This window comes from Rattus norvegicus, chromosome 12 (genome assembly GCF_021556685.1).
Source record: "Rattus norvegicus strain SHRSP/BbbUtx chromosome 12, alternate assembly SHRSP_T2T, whole genome shotgun sequence".
Lineage (NCBI taxonomy): Eukaryota > Metazoa > Chordata > Mammalia > Rodentia > Muridae > Rattus > Rattus norvegicus.
In genome coordinates, this window is record NC_141545.1 from 23635603 (window position 1) to 23654042 (window position 18440).

Below are 18440 nucleotides of genomic sequence, written 5' to 3' on the forward strand. Positions count from 1 at the left end.
AAAACAATCAGACCAGACAGATGGCTCAGCACATGGTGGCATTGCTGCAAACCTGAGAACTTGAGTTTGTTATCCAGGACACACATAGTAGAAGGAGAGCACTGACTCCTGAAAGCAGTGGGATGTATACATGCATGCACACACACACACACACACACACAGAGAGAGAGAGAGAGAGAGAGAGAGAGAGAGAGAGAGAGAGAGAGAGAGGTGGGGGGAGGGAGAGGAAGACAGATTGTACATAGGTACATAGATAGATAGATAGATAGATAGATGATAGATAGATAGATAGATAGATAGATAGATAGATAGATAGATGGATGATAGATAGATAGATGATAGATGATAAGTGCATAGATAGATACATAGATAGATAATAGATATAAATAGGCAGATATTATAGAGAGGTAATAGTAGATACATACATACATTCATATGTACATACACAGATTAAATATTGTGTTAATTACTTATTGCTATGACAAAATACTTGACAAATGCAACTTAAGGAAAGAAAGGTTTATTTTGGCTCACAGTTTAAGGACACACTCCATCATGGTAAGAAAGGAGTGGTGGCAAGAGTCTGAAGCAGTCAATCGCATTGCATCCGAGGTCAGGAGGCAGAGAAGACACGCTGGCATCAGCTGACTTTCTCCTCTCTCATCTAGTCAGAGACCAGAGCCCACAGGATGGTAGCGTTCACATCCAGGGTAGGGCTTCGCATCTCAATTAACGTGGTCTAGAAAACCCTTTATAGAGATGACCAAGGCCTATCTCCACGATGAGCCTAGACACCGCCAAACTGACACTCGTTAACCATAACACCACCCAAAAGATTCGGTGAATCCCTGGTGCTGAATGCAGTAAGCCTGCTACCAAAAGAAAAAGTGAATAAACTCCCTGGTTTGACTGCTCACACAGTGTGGCAACACATTATTAGGTTCCTGCTAGTTTTGCTGGAGATGATGCTGTAACTGAAGCCACCAGAGGATGTCTCCTTCCTGTCTTCCAGGGGGAAGTGGTTCTTCTCTCTGTCCCACGGTCTTCCTGTTACCTAGGGTCAAGTGACTAACTGTTGTCTTCCCTGCAGCTCTTAGTCTGGGTTGTCTACCTTTGCTGGCTTTCTAGCAAAGCTAGTGGGAGAATGCACTGTTCAACCATGTGACTTCCAAAATTAGTGATCTCTAAAGTCAACTAAGAGGTCGGGGTGTACCTCAGTTGGCAAATCTAGCATGCATGAAGTCCCAAGATCCATCCACAGCACAGCATAAACCAAGTGTGGCAGCACATACCTGTAATCCCAGGTCTTGGGAAGTAGGAGGATGATTCTCAGCTACACGGGAAGTTGAAGGACAGCCAAGGACACGTGAGACCCTGTCTCGGTTGGCCTGTCGATGAAGTCTACTAAAAGCAAAGGAAGCTGAAGAGTACATTTGGGTTCCCCCTTGATTTCGCAAGATGCAGTCTACCAGGCCTGTGCGTTTAGCATGTTCAAAACTTTTCTAGAAGGAAGAACTCATTTCTTATAACATGGTCTTACAACACCCAAGTCCCCCTGGAGACACCAGGGTAGGAATGTCACAATATAGTGTAAGAAAAACACACCTTTCAGACACCTACCACTTACTACACAGACCTCCACCCCACTCCACCCACTTCTGTATTTCATCTGAAGGACACACATGATCCTTAGGTTGGCTTTCTGCACTCCTGTGTGTGAACTCCATGACCAAACCTCTGCCCAGCCTGTTCATGTAGCTCTTTTCATTGCTTTCTGGGGAGGAATTTCTTCAGCCTCTCTCATTGGCTGTGGAATCACCTCCCCTGGGCAGGATGCCAGGCCTCAAGGCAAGAGCCTCGTTTCCTGTGTAGACTGTCCACCTGGGCACTACAGTAGCAATGGTGCCTGTCCTGTTGTCCCTGCCTCTCCTTCTGGGTCCTGCAGTCCTTCAGGAGACTGGTGAGTGGGCAAAACCAAGGAAGATTGGGAGGGGAACAAAGAAAAGGCAGAAAACAAAATGTTGGGCCACAAGAAGAACCCTTTGTGTACCTGGGATTCTCATATATCTAGTGCTAACGGGTTTGTAAAGTTGCCAATTGACTTTGCTCACCTATGAGTATTCGAGACTGGGTGGTAGATAAGGCCTTAAAGAGCATGAATCTGAGAGCTAGTGGTGTGGCTCACTTGATAGGATACTTGTTATGCATGCAGACAGCCTCAGCACCACATAAACCAAGTATCTCACACCTATAATCCCAACACAAGGGAGCTGGAGGCAGGAGGTTCAAAAGTTCAAGGCTATATGTCATATACTAGATTGTTTTGTAGATCTTCCTTTATTGTAGGCTTCATGCATGCATAGCAAGCACCGTATCAAGTGAACTACACTGCTCGTCCTCAGATCCTTTAAGGTCTTATTTAATGCAGTGAGTTCCTGAAGGCTTCTAGAAGGATGAACAATTATAACTGGCAACTTTGCAAACCCACTACTACCATCAGTGGGGTGGAGGTCTGCATAGTAAGTGGTAAATGTGTGTTATTCTTTTTTTTTTTTTTTGGTTCTTTTTTTCGGAGCTGGGGACCGAACCCAGGGCCTTGCGCTTCCTAGGTAAGCGCTCTACCACTGAGCTAAATCCCCAGCCCCAATGTGTGTTATTCTTACAGTAGAGTCAGACAGTGGAATTGAATAAGGGCCATAGAGTTTCCTCTACTCTCTCCCCTTCCCTTCTTCCATGGGCTGGACACATTTGTCTGACTCTGGAGGAAGAGATCCCAGGGGAAAATGCAGAGGCAGGTTAGAAGACTCTGTGAGGAAACCAGGACTTTCCTCGGCAGCGACATAAGGCAAGAACCTCTAGGAGAGAAGACAGCAGGGAACCAGGGGGAGCCACATCAGTTCCAGGATGGGGAATGAGGCTGTTCACTGCACACACACACACACACACACACACACACACACACACACACACACACACAGAGAGAGAGAGAGAGAGAGAGAGAGAGAGAGAGAGAGAGAGAGAGAGAGAGAGAGAAATAATTTTATATGCAAAGTAGAAGATACAGTGTAGAGACAACACAGAATAATCTCTGGCATATCATCCTGAAGTAAAGAAGAGCCCCTTCACATGCGTAAACCTCCCATGGCGTGAGACTGGCAGCAAGAGTATAAACCCCACCCCTCAGAATCTCCTCTCCTTCTGCAGGGTCTTATTCTCTGATCTTCCTCTACACCGGGTTGTCCAGGCCCAGCAAAGGCCTTCCGAGGTTTCAAGCCACCGCATTTCTCAACGATCAGGCCTTCTTCCACTACAACAGCAACAGTGGGAAGGCAGAGCCCGTGGAACCCTGGAGCCATGTGGAAGGAATGGAGGACTGGGAGAAGGAAAGCCAGCTTCAGAGAGCCAGGGAGGAGATCTTCCTCGTGACCCTGAAAGACATCATGGACTATTACGAGGACAGTACAGGTCAGAGAGCCCAGTGAGTGTGTGTGTGTGTGTGTGTGTGTGTGTGTGTGTGTGTGTGTTATCTGATGCAGTCCATGAGTATGCGTGGAAAGGATTCCACAGGATAAAACAAGACACATCAGATATTTACATTAAAAAACATAGTGGTAGCAAATTTACAATTATGAAGTGACAACAATATAATTTTGTGGTTGGGGAGACAACAACATGAGGGACTGTATTAAAGGGTTGCACTCTTAGGAAGGTTGAGAGCCACTACAAGGAAGTGGTATCACAGTTCCTTCCTACACAGGCACCAGTGACATTTCATCTCCATACCCTGACCCCCTTGAGAGGGAATCAGATTCAACACGACCCAAGTGGAGAGCAGAATTCTCAAGTGGAGAGAAGAATTCTCAGTATCCTCCTCTGGACTCTGAGCGTGCACACATGGGTACATATAACTGCATACACAACCATGTGCTTATAGTACACACACACACACACACACACACACACATACACACACACACACATGCATGCATGCACACTCACCACAATTACTTAATTAATTAACAGTAACTTGCCCTTACTGAGCACTTAACTCTGTGCCAGGCTCAGGTGTGAGCACATTTAATGGTCAAAATAACATCTTCAAAGATTATTACTCTTCTCATTTCAGGGATTAATTTTAAGTATTTTACTTAACTGTATTTCATAGTTCATTCAACAAAACAGGTGAGTGAACAAGAGAGAGATCTGGAATTTAAATCTGGACAGCTTAAGAACTTTTAGAGCCAACAGCACTCGGGACAGAGTAAATATCTGGTGGTGTTGTAATCAGACTGACCTGTTGTAGGTCGGTTACTTTGTGTAAGCGTCATTTTTCTTGGGCAAGGGGGTGAAGGCTTCAGAGACTTTGAGTAAACACCAAACAGGTTTAGAGGATGGTGGCTTATCAGTAATTGCAGCATCCAGAAAACTTGAGGCAGGAGATTGCTGGGTTATATGATGAGAACCAGGCCAGTGTGGGCTATAAAGTGTGGCCCTGTCTCAAAACTAAACAAAGGAATAAGCTACTAACCACTGAAAAGAGGGGAATGACTCAATTATGTATAGAGCAATGATTTGGATGCAATATAGACCTGACAAGTAAGAATTCCGATAATCTGAAAGAAACCACAAATAATTCCTATTTAACTTGAAAATGGAATCCGGTGTGATTGTGTTTAATTCTGAAGAATTCACCATCCACTAAAACACCTAAGTTCATTAGATATAATGATGTAAAAATGCTTCAAATCTGAGAGCTTACCTAGCATTCAAGAAGTTCTGGATTCCCCAGTGAACGTGATTGTTGGGGGGAGGATGGTAATGGGGGGGGAGGATGGGGAAGGGAAGCCCATTTAGAAGGGGAGGGGGAGGGGCTAGGGGGATGTTGGCCCGGAAACCGGGAAGGGGAATAACAATCGAAATGTAAATAAGAAATACTCAAGTTAATAAAGATTAAAAAAAGAAGAAGAAGAAGAAGTTCTGGGTTCAGTTCCCAGCACTGTATAAAACTGGGTATAATGTCACACACCCAGATAATCCTATCTAGCACTAGGGAGATGAAGACATGAGGGTCAGAAGTTCAAAGTCACCCTTGGTACCTAGAGTATCTGAGGCTATTACATGAGACCCTGTTAGACAAAAATAGAATTGGAATCTATCTACAACTTATCCCGGGAACTTCTCCGACTATACAGAATGTGTTCCCTCTCAGAACGGCCTGAAATGCTCAGCCAAGTAGTTTCCTCCTCGGTGTTGTGCCTGGCTAGCAACCTGTTTGCCAAGATAAAGAATTGAGTGTTTAGATGTCCCAAGCATACAGGAACTGAAAGTCACTCGGCTGGAGTTGGCATCCATCTAACTGACTCCCTGTGGGGCTGGGGAGGCTACAGGGTCTCACACCTTTCAGGGAATGTTTGGTTGTGAGATCACAAATAACAGAAGCAGTGGAGCAGTCTGGAGGTATGCCTACGATGGAGAAGATTTCATCGAATTCAACAAGGAAATCCCAGCCTGGATCCCCTTAGACCCAGCAGCCGCAAACACCAAGCTGAAGTGGGAGGCAGAAAAGGTCTATGTGCAGCGAGCCAAGGCATACCTAGAGGAGGAGTGTCCTACAATGCTGAAGAAGTACCTGACCTACAGTAGATCTCACCTGGACCGAACAGGTACACACTGCTTTTATGATCTACTCCACGTACTAAACTGAAAACCAAGGTCATCTCAGTGCAAGGGACAATAGCAGGTTGCCCCATAAACCCTTCTAGTCCCTTCATCCTCCAGGTTTCATGTACTAGGAGTCATTTCTTTTGAACGCATGACATGAGAGCCAAAAGGAACATTCATTAAAATTTTAGGTCAGAAAACCCAGAGGGATAGCTCAATTGTACAGCGCCTACCTAGAATCCTACAGTGAGGGGGCTGGGGGCGTGGCTCAGTGGTAGAGCCCCTGCCTAGAATCCTACAGTGAGGGGCTGGGGGCGTGGCTCAGTGGTAGAGCCCCTGCCAAGAATCCCCCAGTGAAGGGCTGGGGGCGTGGCTCAGTGGTAGAGCCCCTGTCTAGAATCCCCCAGTGAAGGGCTGGGGGTGTGGCTCAGTGGTAGAGCCCCTGCCTAGAATCCCCCAGTGAGGGGCTGGGGGCGTGGCTCAGTGGTAGAGCCCCTGCCTAGAATCCCCCAGTGAGGGGCTGGGGGCGTGGCTCAGTGGTAGAGCCCCTGCCTAGAATCCCCCAGTGAGGGGCTGGGGGCGTGGCTCAGTGGTAGAGCCCCTGCCTAGAATCCCTCAGTGAGGGACTGGGGACGTGGCTCAGTGGTAGAGCCCCTGCCTAGAATCCCCCAGTGAGGGACTGGGGACGTGGCTCAGTGGTAGAGCCCCTGCCTAGAATACCCCAATGAGAGCTCAGCAGTGGAGCACCGTATGGCATGTACAGGAGTCTGGATTCAATCCTCAGCACTTAAAGTCAGGAACGTAGCTCAATGGCAGCATTCCCTGAATAACCTCCACTTTGCAGCACATGCAATAATCCAAGCACTCAGAAAGCTGAGGCTGGAGGATTGTGATGAGTTCAAGGCCAGCCTACATGACAAGTACCAGGCCAGCTAGACCCTGTTTCAGAAATCAGGTGGGAGGCACAAAAAAATATAATAATAAAGAATAAACTGGGACTCAGCTTCTGGGTCCTCAAATTCCATAGTTCAGATACCAAATACAATACAGTGAGGCTTCTTGCAGACAGAACTAAGGAACTGGGCTGTTATTCAGGTAGTAGGGAGCAGTGGGGTTAGCTATAAAGCACACTCAAGACACTCAAAATCTGGGCATGGTAGTACATGCCAGTAATCCCAGCACTCAGAGCAAGGATATCTGTTCAAGGCCATCCTGGGCTATATAGTCTCTGTTTCATTATCTGTGTGAATGTATGATATTTGTATATTTGTATGTACACATACATTTTGTATGTATCCTATTTCTATATTTTGTTATCTGTGTGTATGTATAATGTATGTATCCTGTCTCTATGTTTTGTTACCTATGTGTATGTATGATGTATGTATATATCCTGTCTCTGTTTTGTTATCTGTATGTATGTATGATGTATGTATGTATCCTGTCTCTATGTTTTGTTATCTATGTGTATGTATGATGTGTATGTAATATATATTTATGCCTGTATGTATGCATGTATGTATGTATATGCATATATATGTAAGATGGTGAATGTGTGGAGAGCAGAAGACAGCCTCAGCTGTTGGTACTGACCTTCCACCTTGTTTGAGACACCAGGTTAGCCCACCCACCAGCTTCCAGGTATTTCCCTGTCTCTGTCACCCATCACCATATATGAGCTCTGAGAATAGAGACATATACAACTGTGTTCTAGAGATTCACATTCAGATCATCATATTTATGCAGCAAGCCCTTTACCCACTGAGCTAGCTCCCCAATCCTTTGTCTCAATCAGTTGCCATCAGAAGTCAATACACCATAAGAAAAGGCAGGGAGTAAGAGACATACCATATAACCATATGGTTCTGGACATACCATATAACCCAACAGGGAAAGCTTAGGCAAAGCCTCAGCCTTTCTTGAACTTCACAAAGGTCTCTGGGAGAAGTCAGACTGGATGGTCATCCAGGGGGTTAGGAACAAAAGAAACATGGCAGGGAAAAGCCCACCTTAAGCTCTCTATGTGCACAATTTCTCCCTCTGCAGATCCTCCCACTGTGAAAATCACCAGCCGTGTGGCCCCAGGAAGAAACAGAATATTCAGATGTCTGGCCTATGACTTCTACCCACAAAGAATTAGTCTGCACTGGAACCAGGCCAGCAAGAAGCTGGCATCTGAACCAGAAAGAGGTGTTTTTCCCAATGGAAATGGCACTTACCTCTCCTGGATGGAGGTGGAAGTCCCCCCACAGAACAGAGACCCCTTTGTCTGCCACATAGAACACAAGGGGCTATCCCAATCTCTCTCAGTGCAGTGGGATGAGAAAAGTAAAGTCTGAAAACAGTGCTGTATCTCAGCCTCAGAAAGGTTACCCTCTCTGCCGGATATGAGAGAGTTGAACTTCAGAAGTCACTGTCACCAGCAAGCCAGCAAGTCTCCAAGGAATGGGTGTGGGCCCAGAAGATTTGAATACCAAGCACCAAGTTCACTCTCAAAGTCAAATCAATCACCTTGCCTTGTAAAACTCCTCCTCAATTAATCTGTAAGCCCTTGCAATTACCTTCACGCCCAGCACAGCACAGAAAGGCACTTTAAACTCTGAGATGCTACAGAAGTGTGAGTTGATTTTATCATGTATACTGCCCCGACATACTTGATTCATGGGAATGTCTCCATATTCAATCAAAGACGGTGTCCTAGTTTCATTTCTGATACTGTAAGAAAATATCCCAAACAAAAGCGACTTCAACAGAGAAGAGGTTTGTCAGGCTTATCTTTCCAGGTCTCTGTTGTACGACTCTACTCTTGGGAACATGAGAACAGGCATCTACTCACCTCAGCTAGGGAACCAACAGCAGATCAAAGGATGAACACCACCAAAGTCCAGCTCAGTGAACTGAGTCCAGGTTGGTGAACTGTAATTCTTGTGGGGTTCTCTTATGTACCTTTTGTGCCCAAATAACTGCAGGGTATTTCTGTGCCCACTCTAGCCCATGCTGTCTCCCAGATAGATGACACAGAGACCTGATTTTTTATTGACAAAATAAAGGCACTAAGCTGGGCAGGTTCTGAGCTATTCGAACCCTCGAAGGCTGCCTATTTCCCAGCCACATGGTCCTTTACCATCTGAGTCTTGCCCTGGCTCAATCTGGTCCACATGTGTCCTCATGGAAGCTCCCTTAGCCACCTGCTCATGGAGTCTCTCAAGGTCTCTCCATACCTTCTTCTACTCGTGGTCCTTCTCTACTCTTGTCTCCTCTGGGACCCCACTGAGGAAGTCCGGCCCTATCTCTTCCACCCAGCCTATTAACTGATCATCTCCTTCACTAACCAATCAGAGGTGATGGAAAACAATTTTTACATAACACTGAGACCTGAGATGTTCGACCTTGCCATCCTCAGGACTGCAACCAGGTGTCTGAACACAGAAGTCGGGATCTGAATACACAGTGCACAAAAGCATCCTCCAACAGTTTTACTGGTGTTATTTACATAAATAGGGGAAAAGGGTTACATACAGGAGCAGAAATGAGTCAAAGACAGTTCTATTACTGAAGTCCACCACAGCAGCATTGGGTGACAGCTCATAAAAGCCGGAAACCCGGAGCCCACTACATAACCTATAGGCAGTTCAGTAGTCTGGAGAGTGTCCATTTCAGTCATCTCAGCTAGTCTGAGCCTGTCCTGGCAGCAAGGCTGGTCTATGCTTCTTCAAGGAGGTTCAGCTAGTCTGAGACTGTCTTAGGTGGTCTTTATTGCTCAAATTTGCTTGGAAAGGGTGGGGCCTAGTGACTGATCAGTTTCAGTTACTTCCTGAAGCTATTAAGTTGTTTACTTCCTTTAGCTTAATGAAATCCCCTGCAGAATGTTCACATACCCATAGACCAGCAGATCCAAGCCTGAGTCACAACTCCTTTGGGGGTCAAATGGATCTTTCACATGGTTGCATATCACATATCCTGCATATTGAATATTTACATTATGATTCATAACAGTATCAAAACTAGTTATACAAAAATAATTTTATGATGGGGTCACTACAGCATGAGAACCTATGCTGTAGTGGTCACAGCATTAAGTGGTTGAGAACCACTGCCTTAGACCATCCTGTTCCTTCACCTCCCTTTAAACAATTCCATGTCTTAACAAGCTTCCCTCCAAGATGAAAGCTTGTAATCTTGAAAAAAAATTACTAAACAACACTTATGGTCCATCACTATGGAGAAACCAACTCAAGAACTTGAAGCAAATCGTCATGTCCAAAGAGAAAATGAAGGCATGCATGCCTACAAGTATTCAATCCCCTCTCTACATTCATACAGTTCAGGATCTCCTGCCTAGGGGATAGTGCCACCCACAGTGGGCAGGTCTTCTCACCTCAATTAACATAATTGAGATAATCTGCCACAGATATGTTCATAGGCCAACCTAATCTGGACAATCCTTCATTGAAACTCCTCCTAGGTAACTCTAGGTTGTGTCAAATTGGCAATTAAAACTAATCATCAGGGGGCTGGAGATATGGCTCAGTGGTTAAGAGCACTGACTGCTCTTCCAAAGGCCCTGAGTTCAATTCCCAGCAACCATATAGTAACTTACAACCATCTGTAATGGAATCTGATGCCCTCTTCTGGTGTGTTTGAAAACAGCTACAGTGTGCTATGTAAATAAAAGAAATAAATCTTTAAAAAAAAAAACAAAACTAATCATCAGAGCTGTTGAGGTGGCTTAGAAGTAAAGGTGCTTGATGCCAAACCTTATGATCTACATTCAATCCCCAGGACCCATATGACAAAAGGAGAGAACCAACTCATGAAACCTCACATGTATTCTCTGTGTCCCTTCTTCCCTCCTTCCCTCCCTCCATCTCTCTGTGCTCCCAATTTTATCTGGTTAAATTTTTAAAAGAACCTTCTTGGATTTCTTCATTTTTATTTTTGTGTGTACAATTATTTTGCCCGCATCTTTGTCTGGGCACCATCATGCATCCCTAATGCCCACAGGGGTCAGAAGAAGGTATGAGATCTCATGGAATTGGAGTTACGGATGATTGTGAATCACTATGTGGATGCTGGGAACTGAACCTAAGTCCCCTGCAAGGGTATCGAGTGCTCTTAACCACTGAGTCATCTCTCCAGTCCACTCAAAAAAACAAAACAAAACGAAAAGAACCCAAACAAACAAAACACCACAACAATATTTTAAAAACCTGGATCATCTTCACCTTGGGGTATTACATGGCTTGGATCACTTAGTCTCTTGAGCATCAGTCAAATGATTACAGCTGGCAGCCATAGATATGGCCATAACCCTGATGACCATGGCATTGAAGAAATCTGTACACTCAGGGTGGGCAATGCTCTGTGAGTTCAAGGCCAGACTGGTCTATACAGTGAGCTCCAAGTGAGCCAGGGCGACACAGTAAGACCCTATCTCAAAGAAAAAGAAAGCGAGAAAGAGAGAAAGAGAGAAAGAGAGAAAGAAAGAAAGAAAGAAAGAGAGAGAGAGAAAGAGAAAAAAGAAAAGAAAAGAGATTTGCATGGACAAACTTTTTTTTTCTTTTTTTCCAGAGCTGAGGACCGAACCCAGGGCCTTGCGCTTGCTAGGCAAGCACTCTACCACTGAGCTAAATCCCCAACCCCATGAACAAACATTTGTACTTCAGTTTCCTTAGCAATCTTTCACCCCTGTGAGACATTAAACTCCACTTTCAGTCTTCCACACACCATTATAGCCTAACGTATACTTAGGAGGCCTCAGTTCTCTCAAGGGCATACCCAGAAGAATCAGGAAATGGGCTTTGATTTTCCTGGACTCCTTCCCAAGTTCATTTAAACCTGTTTTCTCAATTGAGTCACCAACTGTCATCCTTGCATAAACAAAGCTCGAAGGCAGAGCTGAACCTCCACAGTTGTCTTAATTAAATCTAATCTGCCTGTGCCTGTACTTTCCCTGTGCAGCAAGGGTTTCCTTCCTAATCAGACATTGTAGGGCTCACCTATACTCTCAGCACACGGGAGGTTGTTGTAGGAGGATTGACGCAAGTTTGAGGTCAGACTGAACTATGGGCAGCAAGGCCTTGTGTCAAAAAGAAAAAAAGTCAAGTGGTAGTGGCACACACCTTTAGCACTCAGGAGGCAGAGGCAGGCGGATCTCTGAGTTCAAGGCCAGCCTGGTCTACAGAGTGAGTTTCAGGACAGCCAGAGCTACACAGAGAAGCCCTGTCCTGAAAAACCAAAAAGAAAGAAAGAAAAGAAGCTTAAGAACCTGGGTTGCTAGAGTAGTTGTCTCATATGCACAAAGCCTTGGGTTTCATCCCAGCACCACATAAAACTGGGGATGCTAGTGTACTCTTATAATAATAAGCGGAAGTTTCAAAAGTTTCAAGGGCATCCTTGGTTACATATCAAGCTTTGAGAACCACATGGGCTACACGAGACATTAGAGTCAGGTGAAGGACCGAGACAGAAACAGAGAGAGTCAGCATAAGCAAGCTGGAACTGAGGAAACAGGTCAGATGTGAGGCGTGAGTGGGCAGGAGCAGGACCTTAGGAGATTATGTTCTTGACAAATATCTTAGAGGAAGAGCGAGACAGACAGCCACTCAGAAGCCCAGATCAAACGTCCTGGAGGTGTTAGGTTTCACAGGAGGTATGAAGTATTAATGCAGCTTAAGAGTCAAAACGTTGTTTCTAACTAGCTGGGGACAGGATAGTTGAGAGGGGACAGTCTCACAAGTCTGGCAAGGGATATGATGCCAGGTGGGGGGGGGCGGTAGGCACAGATTGAGAACACTTGGGAGACAAAAGTGTCCCAAGAACCAAATATATCACCTGCACTACTCTTCTAAGTACCATGAGCAAGACAAGCCTGATGGTGCAAAACTGTAGTCCCAAGACTTGGGGAACGGAGGCAAAAAGACTGAAGGGTTTAAGGGCAGCCAACGGAAAAAGTAACACCCACAAATCCCTCTCTGGACAAAGCCAACTTCAAGTGCAACTGGAGACTGCCCCAGCTTGGGAGGGCCTCCTTCAGTGATTTGTGTGTGTGTGTGTGTGTGTGTGTGTGTGTGTGTGTTCACGCGCGCGCACTCATGTGTATGTTGCTTGCATGTCGCATACATGCAGGGCAAAGATTCCCTGAAACTAGAGTTGCAGATGGTTCTTAGCTGCCATGTAGGTGCTAGGATTCGAACCTGGGTCTCCTGAAAGAGAAACCATGCTCTCAGTGGCTGAGTCATCACTCCAGCCTAGTGGTTCTCAACCTGTGGGTCACATCCCTTTGGGGTTCAATGGCCCTTTCAGAAGGGTTATATATCAGATATCCTGCATATAAATGTTTACATTATGCTTTATAACAGTAGCAAAATTACAGTTATTAAGTAGCAACAGAATAATTCTATGGTTGGGGGGTCACCAGAACATGAGGGTCAAAGCACATTAGGAAAGTTGAGAACCACTGGTCCCTATCCCCCTTCAATAATTTTGTTTGTTTGTTTGTTTGTTTGTTTGTTTTTTGAGACAGGGTTTCTCTGTGTAGCCCTGGCTGTCCTAGAACTCTCTGTAAACCAGGCTGGCCTCGAACTCACAGAGATCCCCCTGCCTCTGCCTCCAGAGTGCTGGGATTAAAAGTGAGTGCCGGGGCTAGAGAGATGGCTCAGCGGTTAAGAGAGCTAACTGCTCTTCCAGAGAACCTGAGTTCAATTCCCAGCAACCACATGGTGGCTCACAACCATCTGAAATAGGATCCGGTGCCCTCCTCTAGTGTATCTAAGAGAGCAATAATGTGCTCACATGAAATTAAGTAAATCTTTAAAATAAAGGAAAAAAATCTTAAAAAAAAAAAAAAGTGAGTGCCACCACCATGGGACTCCCCCTTCAGTAGTCCTGAATACCCTCAGTATGGCCTTGACACTCTCTCTCTCTCTCTCTCTCTCTCTCTCTCTCTCTCTCTCTCTCTCTCTAGAGTCTAGAACAGTGGTCAGGATGTAGTGTACGAGAGAAGAATCTATTTTCATTTTTTAAAAAGAGCTGGCAGAAAAAGAAACGGATCCAGTGGTCCTAACTAAAGAGCAGTAACTGTTCTTTCTCCCATATTTCCTGTGATGGCTAAAATTTATTGTCGATTTGACTGGCAGGAACTAAAAATCATTTAAGAGACACTGAACTTGTCTGTGAAAGATTACCCAGAGTATGTAAATTGCGTTGGAAAGACCCACCCTAAATGTGGGCGACACTACTTTTTGGACTAGGGTCCCAGAACGAACCAAAAGACAAAGCAAGCAGAGCACTAGCATTCCTCCCTCCCCTTCCCCTTCCCCAACCTACCTTCTCCTTCCCTCCTGCCCACCCCCTCCACCAACTGCTTCTTGATCGCTGATGCAAGAAGACCAGCGGCAACTGAACCCAAATAAACCCTTCTTTACTTCAGTTGCTTTTTGCCGGGAGTTTTTCACAACAACAAGAAGAAGAAAAGTAACTGACACATCCCCGTTGGCTGACAAGTCCTTGTACCCCAGGATGTTCCCAAATGCAAACAATGGATACCTCGGGCAGTCTCATCAGACACCTCTTCAAGCCCAAGCACGGTTCAGGAGAGACTTAGCTTCGATTTAGAAGCTCAATTGCAGTTCAGATTATCACCACTAGATGGCAATATGGGTCCTGCCGTGGATTCCTAAAGATTAACAGGTTTCTAAATAAGCTGCAAACATTTAAACTGTCTCTCAACGATTTCTTTTCTCTTTCGTTCGTCCTTTCAGCAAGTGCTTCTTTTAACTTATCATTCGCCGAGTTTAACTACAGTTGATTGAGCATGAGTGAGGACTTGTGTTACGAAAACTTTACATGGGGAGACCAAACATACACGTTGTTCTAGATTGGAAACCCACACAGATCAAAGTACAAATATCACCGAAGTCCAACTTGGTGAACCAATGAGTCTACTGGGGGTACTCACAGGAATATGGGTGGGGGGTTGCTTACTGGAGCAGAAATGACTCAAAGACAGCTGCATCACCAAAGCCTACCCAAGCCTGGGTGACACAGAAGTTGGGAGCCTGTAGCGCAGCCTACTGGCTGCTCAAATTGAAGAGACCTTTCCAGGTGCCTTGTTGCTATAAACCTCTTCCCGACTGCTCGTCTCGGCGTCTTCTTTGCAGCCTTGCTTGCCTGAGAGACTTCTTTGGAGTTAGTGAATCTGGTCGGTTTCAGAGACTTCCAGAGACTAAATTTAAGTTGTTCAGTTCCCTGCCCTAAGAGCTTCCCTATAGAGTGGAATGTTTTCCAATTGAAAAGAAATGCACACGGGACTCATTTACTGGAGCAAGGGCAATTACCTTCAATGAACCAGGGGGATGAACGTTGACATAAGCAACATTGCTTTAAAGTAGCCATGTGGAGGAGAAACTGTGTTTAAAGTACGGTGAGGGCTGGGGTGGGGGGTGGGGGGACTCCCTGGTTGAGAGCCTACCTAGATATGAGTGAGGTTCTGGGGATCTGGGAAGCTGGCCCTGGAGCCTGGGCACAATCTAGGTCCTAGGTTCTAATTCTAGGTCAGAAAAAGTAAAGATGAAAAAGGGGAGAGGAAGAAAGGAGGTAGGGCAGCCGGCTCCCTTTGCTTCTGGGGTGGCAGTGGCACTAGCGGTTTGGATTAGTTGAGTGTTATTTCGGTGGTTTGTTTTTTTTTTTTTTTTCTTTTCAGATTTTTATTGAAGGTGACTTTTTGGTCTTGTTTTGGGAGTTTTTGTCTTGTTTTTTGTTTGTTTGTTTGTTTGCTTTTTACTGTTGTTGTGGTTGTGTTGTTTGGGAGGTGGCATTTTTGAGAAAGGCTCTATAAAATCTAGGCTGGCCTCTAACTCAGTGTAGCCAAGGACGACCTTGAACTTGAGGTCCTTCAACCACCTCTGCCTTTCAAGCCCCAGGATTATGGGTGGTCGGTCATCAGTTTTCAAGTACTCAACACACTTACGCACTACAGTCACAGTACTTCAGACTTTACTCATCATGGCTCATGCTTCACACTTTTGGACCAACATCGTCCCGTACTCAACAGCTAATCATGAACAGATGAGACTCAAGAGGAGAGGCTTGCAAGGCACATTGCTTGTCTGTTGGAATGGAATTAAATTTCCGATTTATTAGCCAGGCATGATGTGTGTGGAAATGACTTTTTCTGAAAAATCCCTCTTGCCTTTAGATACTGAACTTTTGCTGGGCTTTGCAACCGAGTTAATGATATGCCTTTGGATCATTCCAAATCGATGTACTTAGCCTGCTGTCTTTTTTTTTATTATTTTTTTTTTCGGAGCTGGGGACCGAACCCAGGGCCTTGTGCTTGCTAGGCAAGCGCTCTACCACTGAGCTAAACCCCCAACCCCTAGCCTGCTGTCTTCCCGTGTCAGCCTGCTCCAAGGAAGCAAGGTAACCAACCTTACCATGTAATCAACATTTCCCATGTAATCAGCTTTCACAACCTAAGCTCAAGGCATAGCTCGAATCTGAAATTATGTACTCTCCCGTGTCCCCGACCTAGAACGAGGGTGGGGGTTGTAGTCATTTGCTGAAAGCAACCTTAAACAAAATAAATACTCCATAAACGGTCAAAGCACGTGGATGTAAAAGTTGATGTTTGTGGTTTCCATGCTATTCTATGACAGCTGGGAACCATACAGGGGTTTCTTACTGTGTAAAAAGACTGTGAACGAGCGGTTGGGGATTTAGCACAAGGGCCTGGGTTCAGTCCTCAGCTCCGGAAAAAGAAAAAAAAAAAAAAAAAGACTGGGAACGAAGTTCCTCACTTCTTTCCCACACTGTGTAGCAAATCCCTTAGTTAGAGACGGACAGACTTCAAAGACACACAGCAGGCCACAGAGCACAAACTACAAACAGATGAGAGGCATAGAGACAAAAGTGGAGAGTTGAAATTTGGGCTTGCTCTTGGTCTGTACTCAAAGAAGAAGTCTATTCTTTTTTGTTTGTTTTTTGTTTTGTTGTTTTTCTGTGTAGCCCTGGAACTCAGTTTGTAGGCCAGGCTGGCCTTGAACTCACAGAGATCCACCTGCCTCTGCCTCCTGAGTGCTAAGATTAAAGATATGTGCCACCACCACCTCTCTATTTTTTTTTTTTTTTTAAAGATGAGTGCACTGTCACTGTCTTCAAACAGTGATGCCCAGAAGAGGGCATCAGATCCCATTACAGATGGTTGTGAGCCACCATGTGGTTGCTGGGAATTGAACTCAGGACCTCTGGAAGAGCAGTCAGTGTTCTTAACCACTGAGTTATCTCTCCAACCCAAGTTTCTCTATTCTTAATACAATACTAATACTGTAGGTGTACATACTGTAATCCTAGCCCTCAGGAGGCAGGAGGAGGAAGATTGGGAACTAAACACCAGCCTAAGCTATATAGAAAATTCCAGGCTTCCCTGGCCTGCACTGTGAGACTCTCTCTCTCTCTCTCTCTCTCTCTCTCTCTCTCTCTCTCTCTGTGTGTGTGTGTGTGTGTGTGTGTGTGTGTGTGTGTGTAAGTCATATGTATAATATAGGTGCCTCTGCATGCCAGAAGTGGCCATCAGATCCCCTAGGGCTGGAATCACAGGCATTTGTGAACTACCTGATATGGTTCCTGGGAACTGAATTCTAATCCTTAGAGGGGGAAAAAAACAGTAAGTTCTCTTAACCACTGAATTCTCCAGCCCTGAGAACTTATTTTTAAAGGCAACAGAAGGGGTTGGGGATTTAGGTCAGTGGTACAGCACTTGCCTACCAAGCGCAAGGCCCTGGGTTCGGTCCCCAGCTCCGAAAAAAAAAATAAAAAGGCAACAGAAAAAACTCAAGCCTGTGTAGCACTGATATAGACTGTTGCCACAGTTCATGAGAGATTTTCACTGGTTCTTGCCCCATTAATGAACAGACAAGGATCAGTGTCCACTTGCCAAAATAGTAAGATTTAAAAGCTCTTCTAGTATTCTTTAATAGGAGCCAGTTCTGGGACGGAGAGAGCACAACTTAGTGGTAGAGCAGGGAGACAGGGTCAGGACTTTCGGATCCAAAGGACTGAGGAAGGAAAGAGAGGAAAGAGGATAGGCACCATGCTAGGAAAGGCGTAGAAGCCACACCTGAGATGTACCAGACAGAGAAGACAGCCGTCATGTCGGTGCTGGGGAACTCAGCCCGAGACAGCCGAAGGTCTGGGTCTGGGACAGCCAAGATGAAATAAAGGTGTTAGTAAGTAATAACTCAGGTATATCAGAGGGGAGTGTGTTAGCCACATGGAGGTTTGGAAGTGGCCCAATTGAGCTTTTTAAGGCATATTAAAGCATAAGGCTCTGTGTGTGTGTGTGTGTGTGTCTGTCTGTCTGTCTGTCTGTCTCTGTGTCTGTCTGTCTGTCTCTGTGTGTGTGTGTCTGTGTGTGTGTGTGTCTGTGTCTGTGTGTCTGTGTGTGTGTCTGTGTCTGTGTGTGTGTCTGTGTGTCTGTGTGTCTCTGTGTGTGTCTGCGTCTGTCTGTCTGTGTGTGTGTGTCTGTGTCTGTGTGTGTCTGTGTCTGTCTGTGTGTGTGTGTGTCTGTGTGTGTGCCTGTGTGTGTGTCTGTGTGTGTGTCTGTGTGTGTGTGTGTGTGTGTGTGTGTGTGTGTGTGTGTGTTTCATTGGAGAACCTGGAACATTGGGGCAGGTAGCAAGGAGCATTGCTGCCCCCGCTAGGATGATTTGAGTAGGTTATTGGGTATGGTAACACCTGATCTTTAGAATGCCTGCATTTCAGTAACTACACACCATGAG

At 45.4% G+C, this 18440-nt stretch overlaps 1 protein-coding gene across 2 annotated transcripts; it reads left to right on the forward strand.

Moving 5' to 3' along the window:
- Positions 1-1773: 1773 nt before the first annotated feature.
- Positions 1774-8726, forward strand: Azgp1 (alpha-2-glycoprotein 1, zinc-binding). 2 transcript variants are annotated; one of them, XM_087577778.1, is made up of 6 exons: positions 1774-1960; positions 3205-3465; positions 3758-3863; positions 4166-4182; positions 5388-5663; positions 7708-8726. In XM_087577778.1, the coding sequence occupies exons 1-6, from the start codon at positions 1900-1902 to the stop codon at positions 7998-8000; spliced, it is 1014 nt and encodes a 337-aa protein (XP_087433904.1). In that variant the 5' UTR covers positions 1774-1899; the 3' UTR covers positions 8001-8726.
- The last annotated feature ends 9714 nt before the right edge of the window (positions 8727-18440 follow it).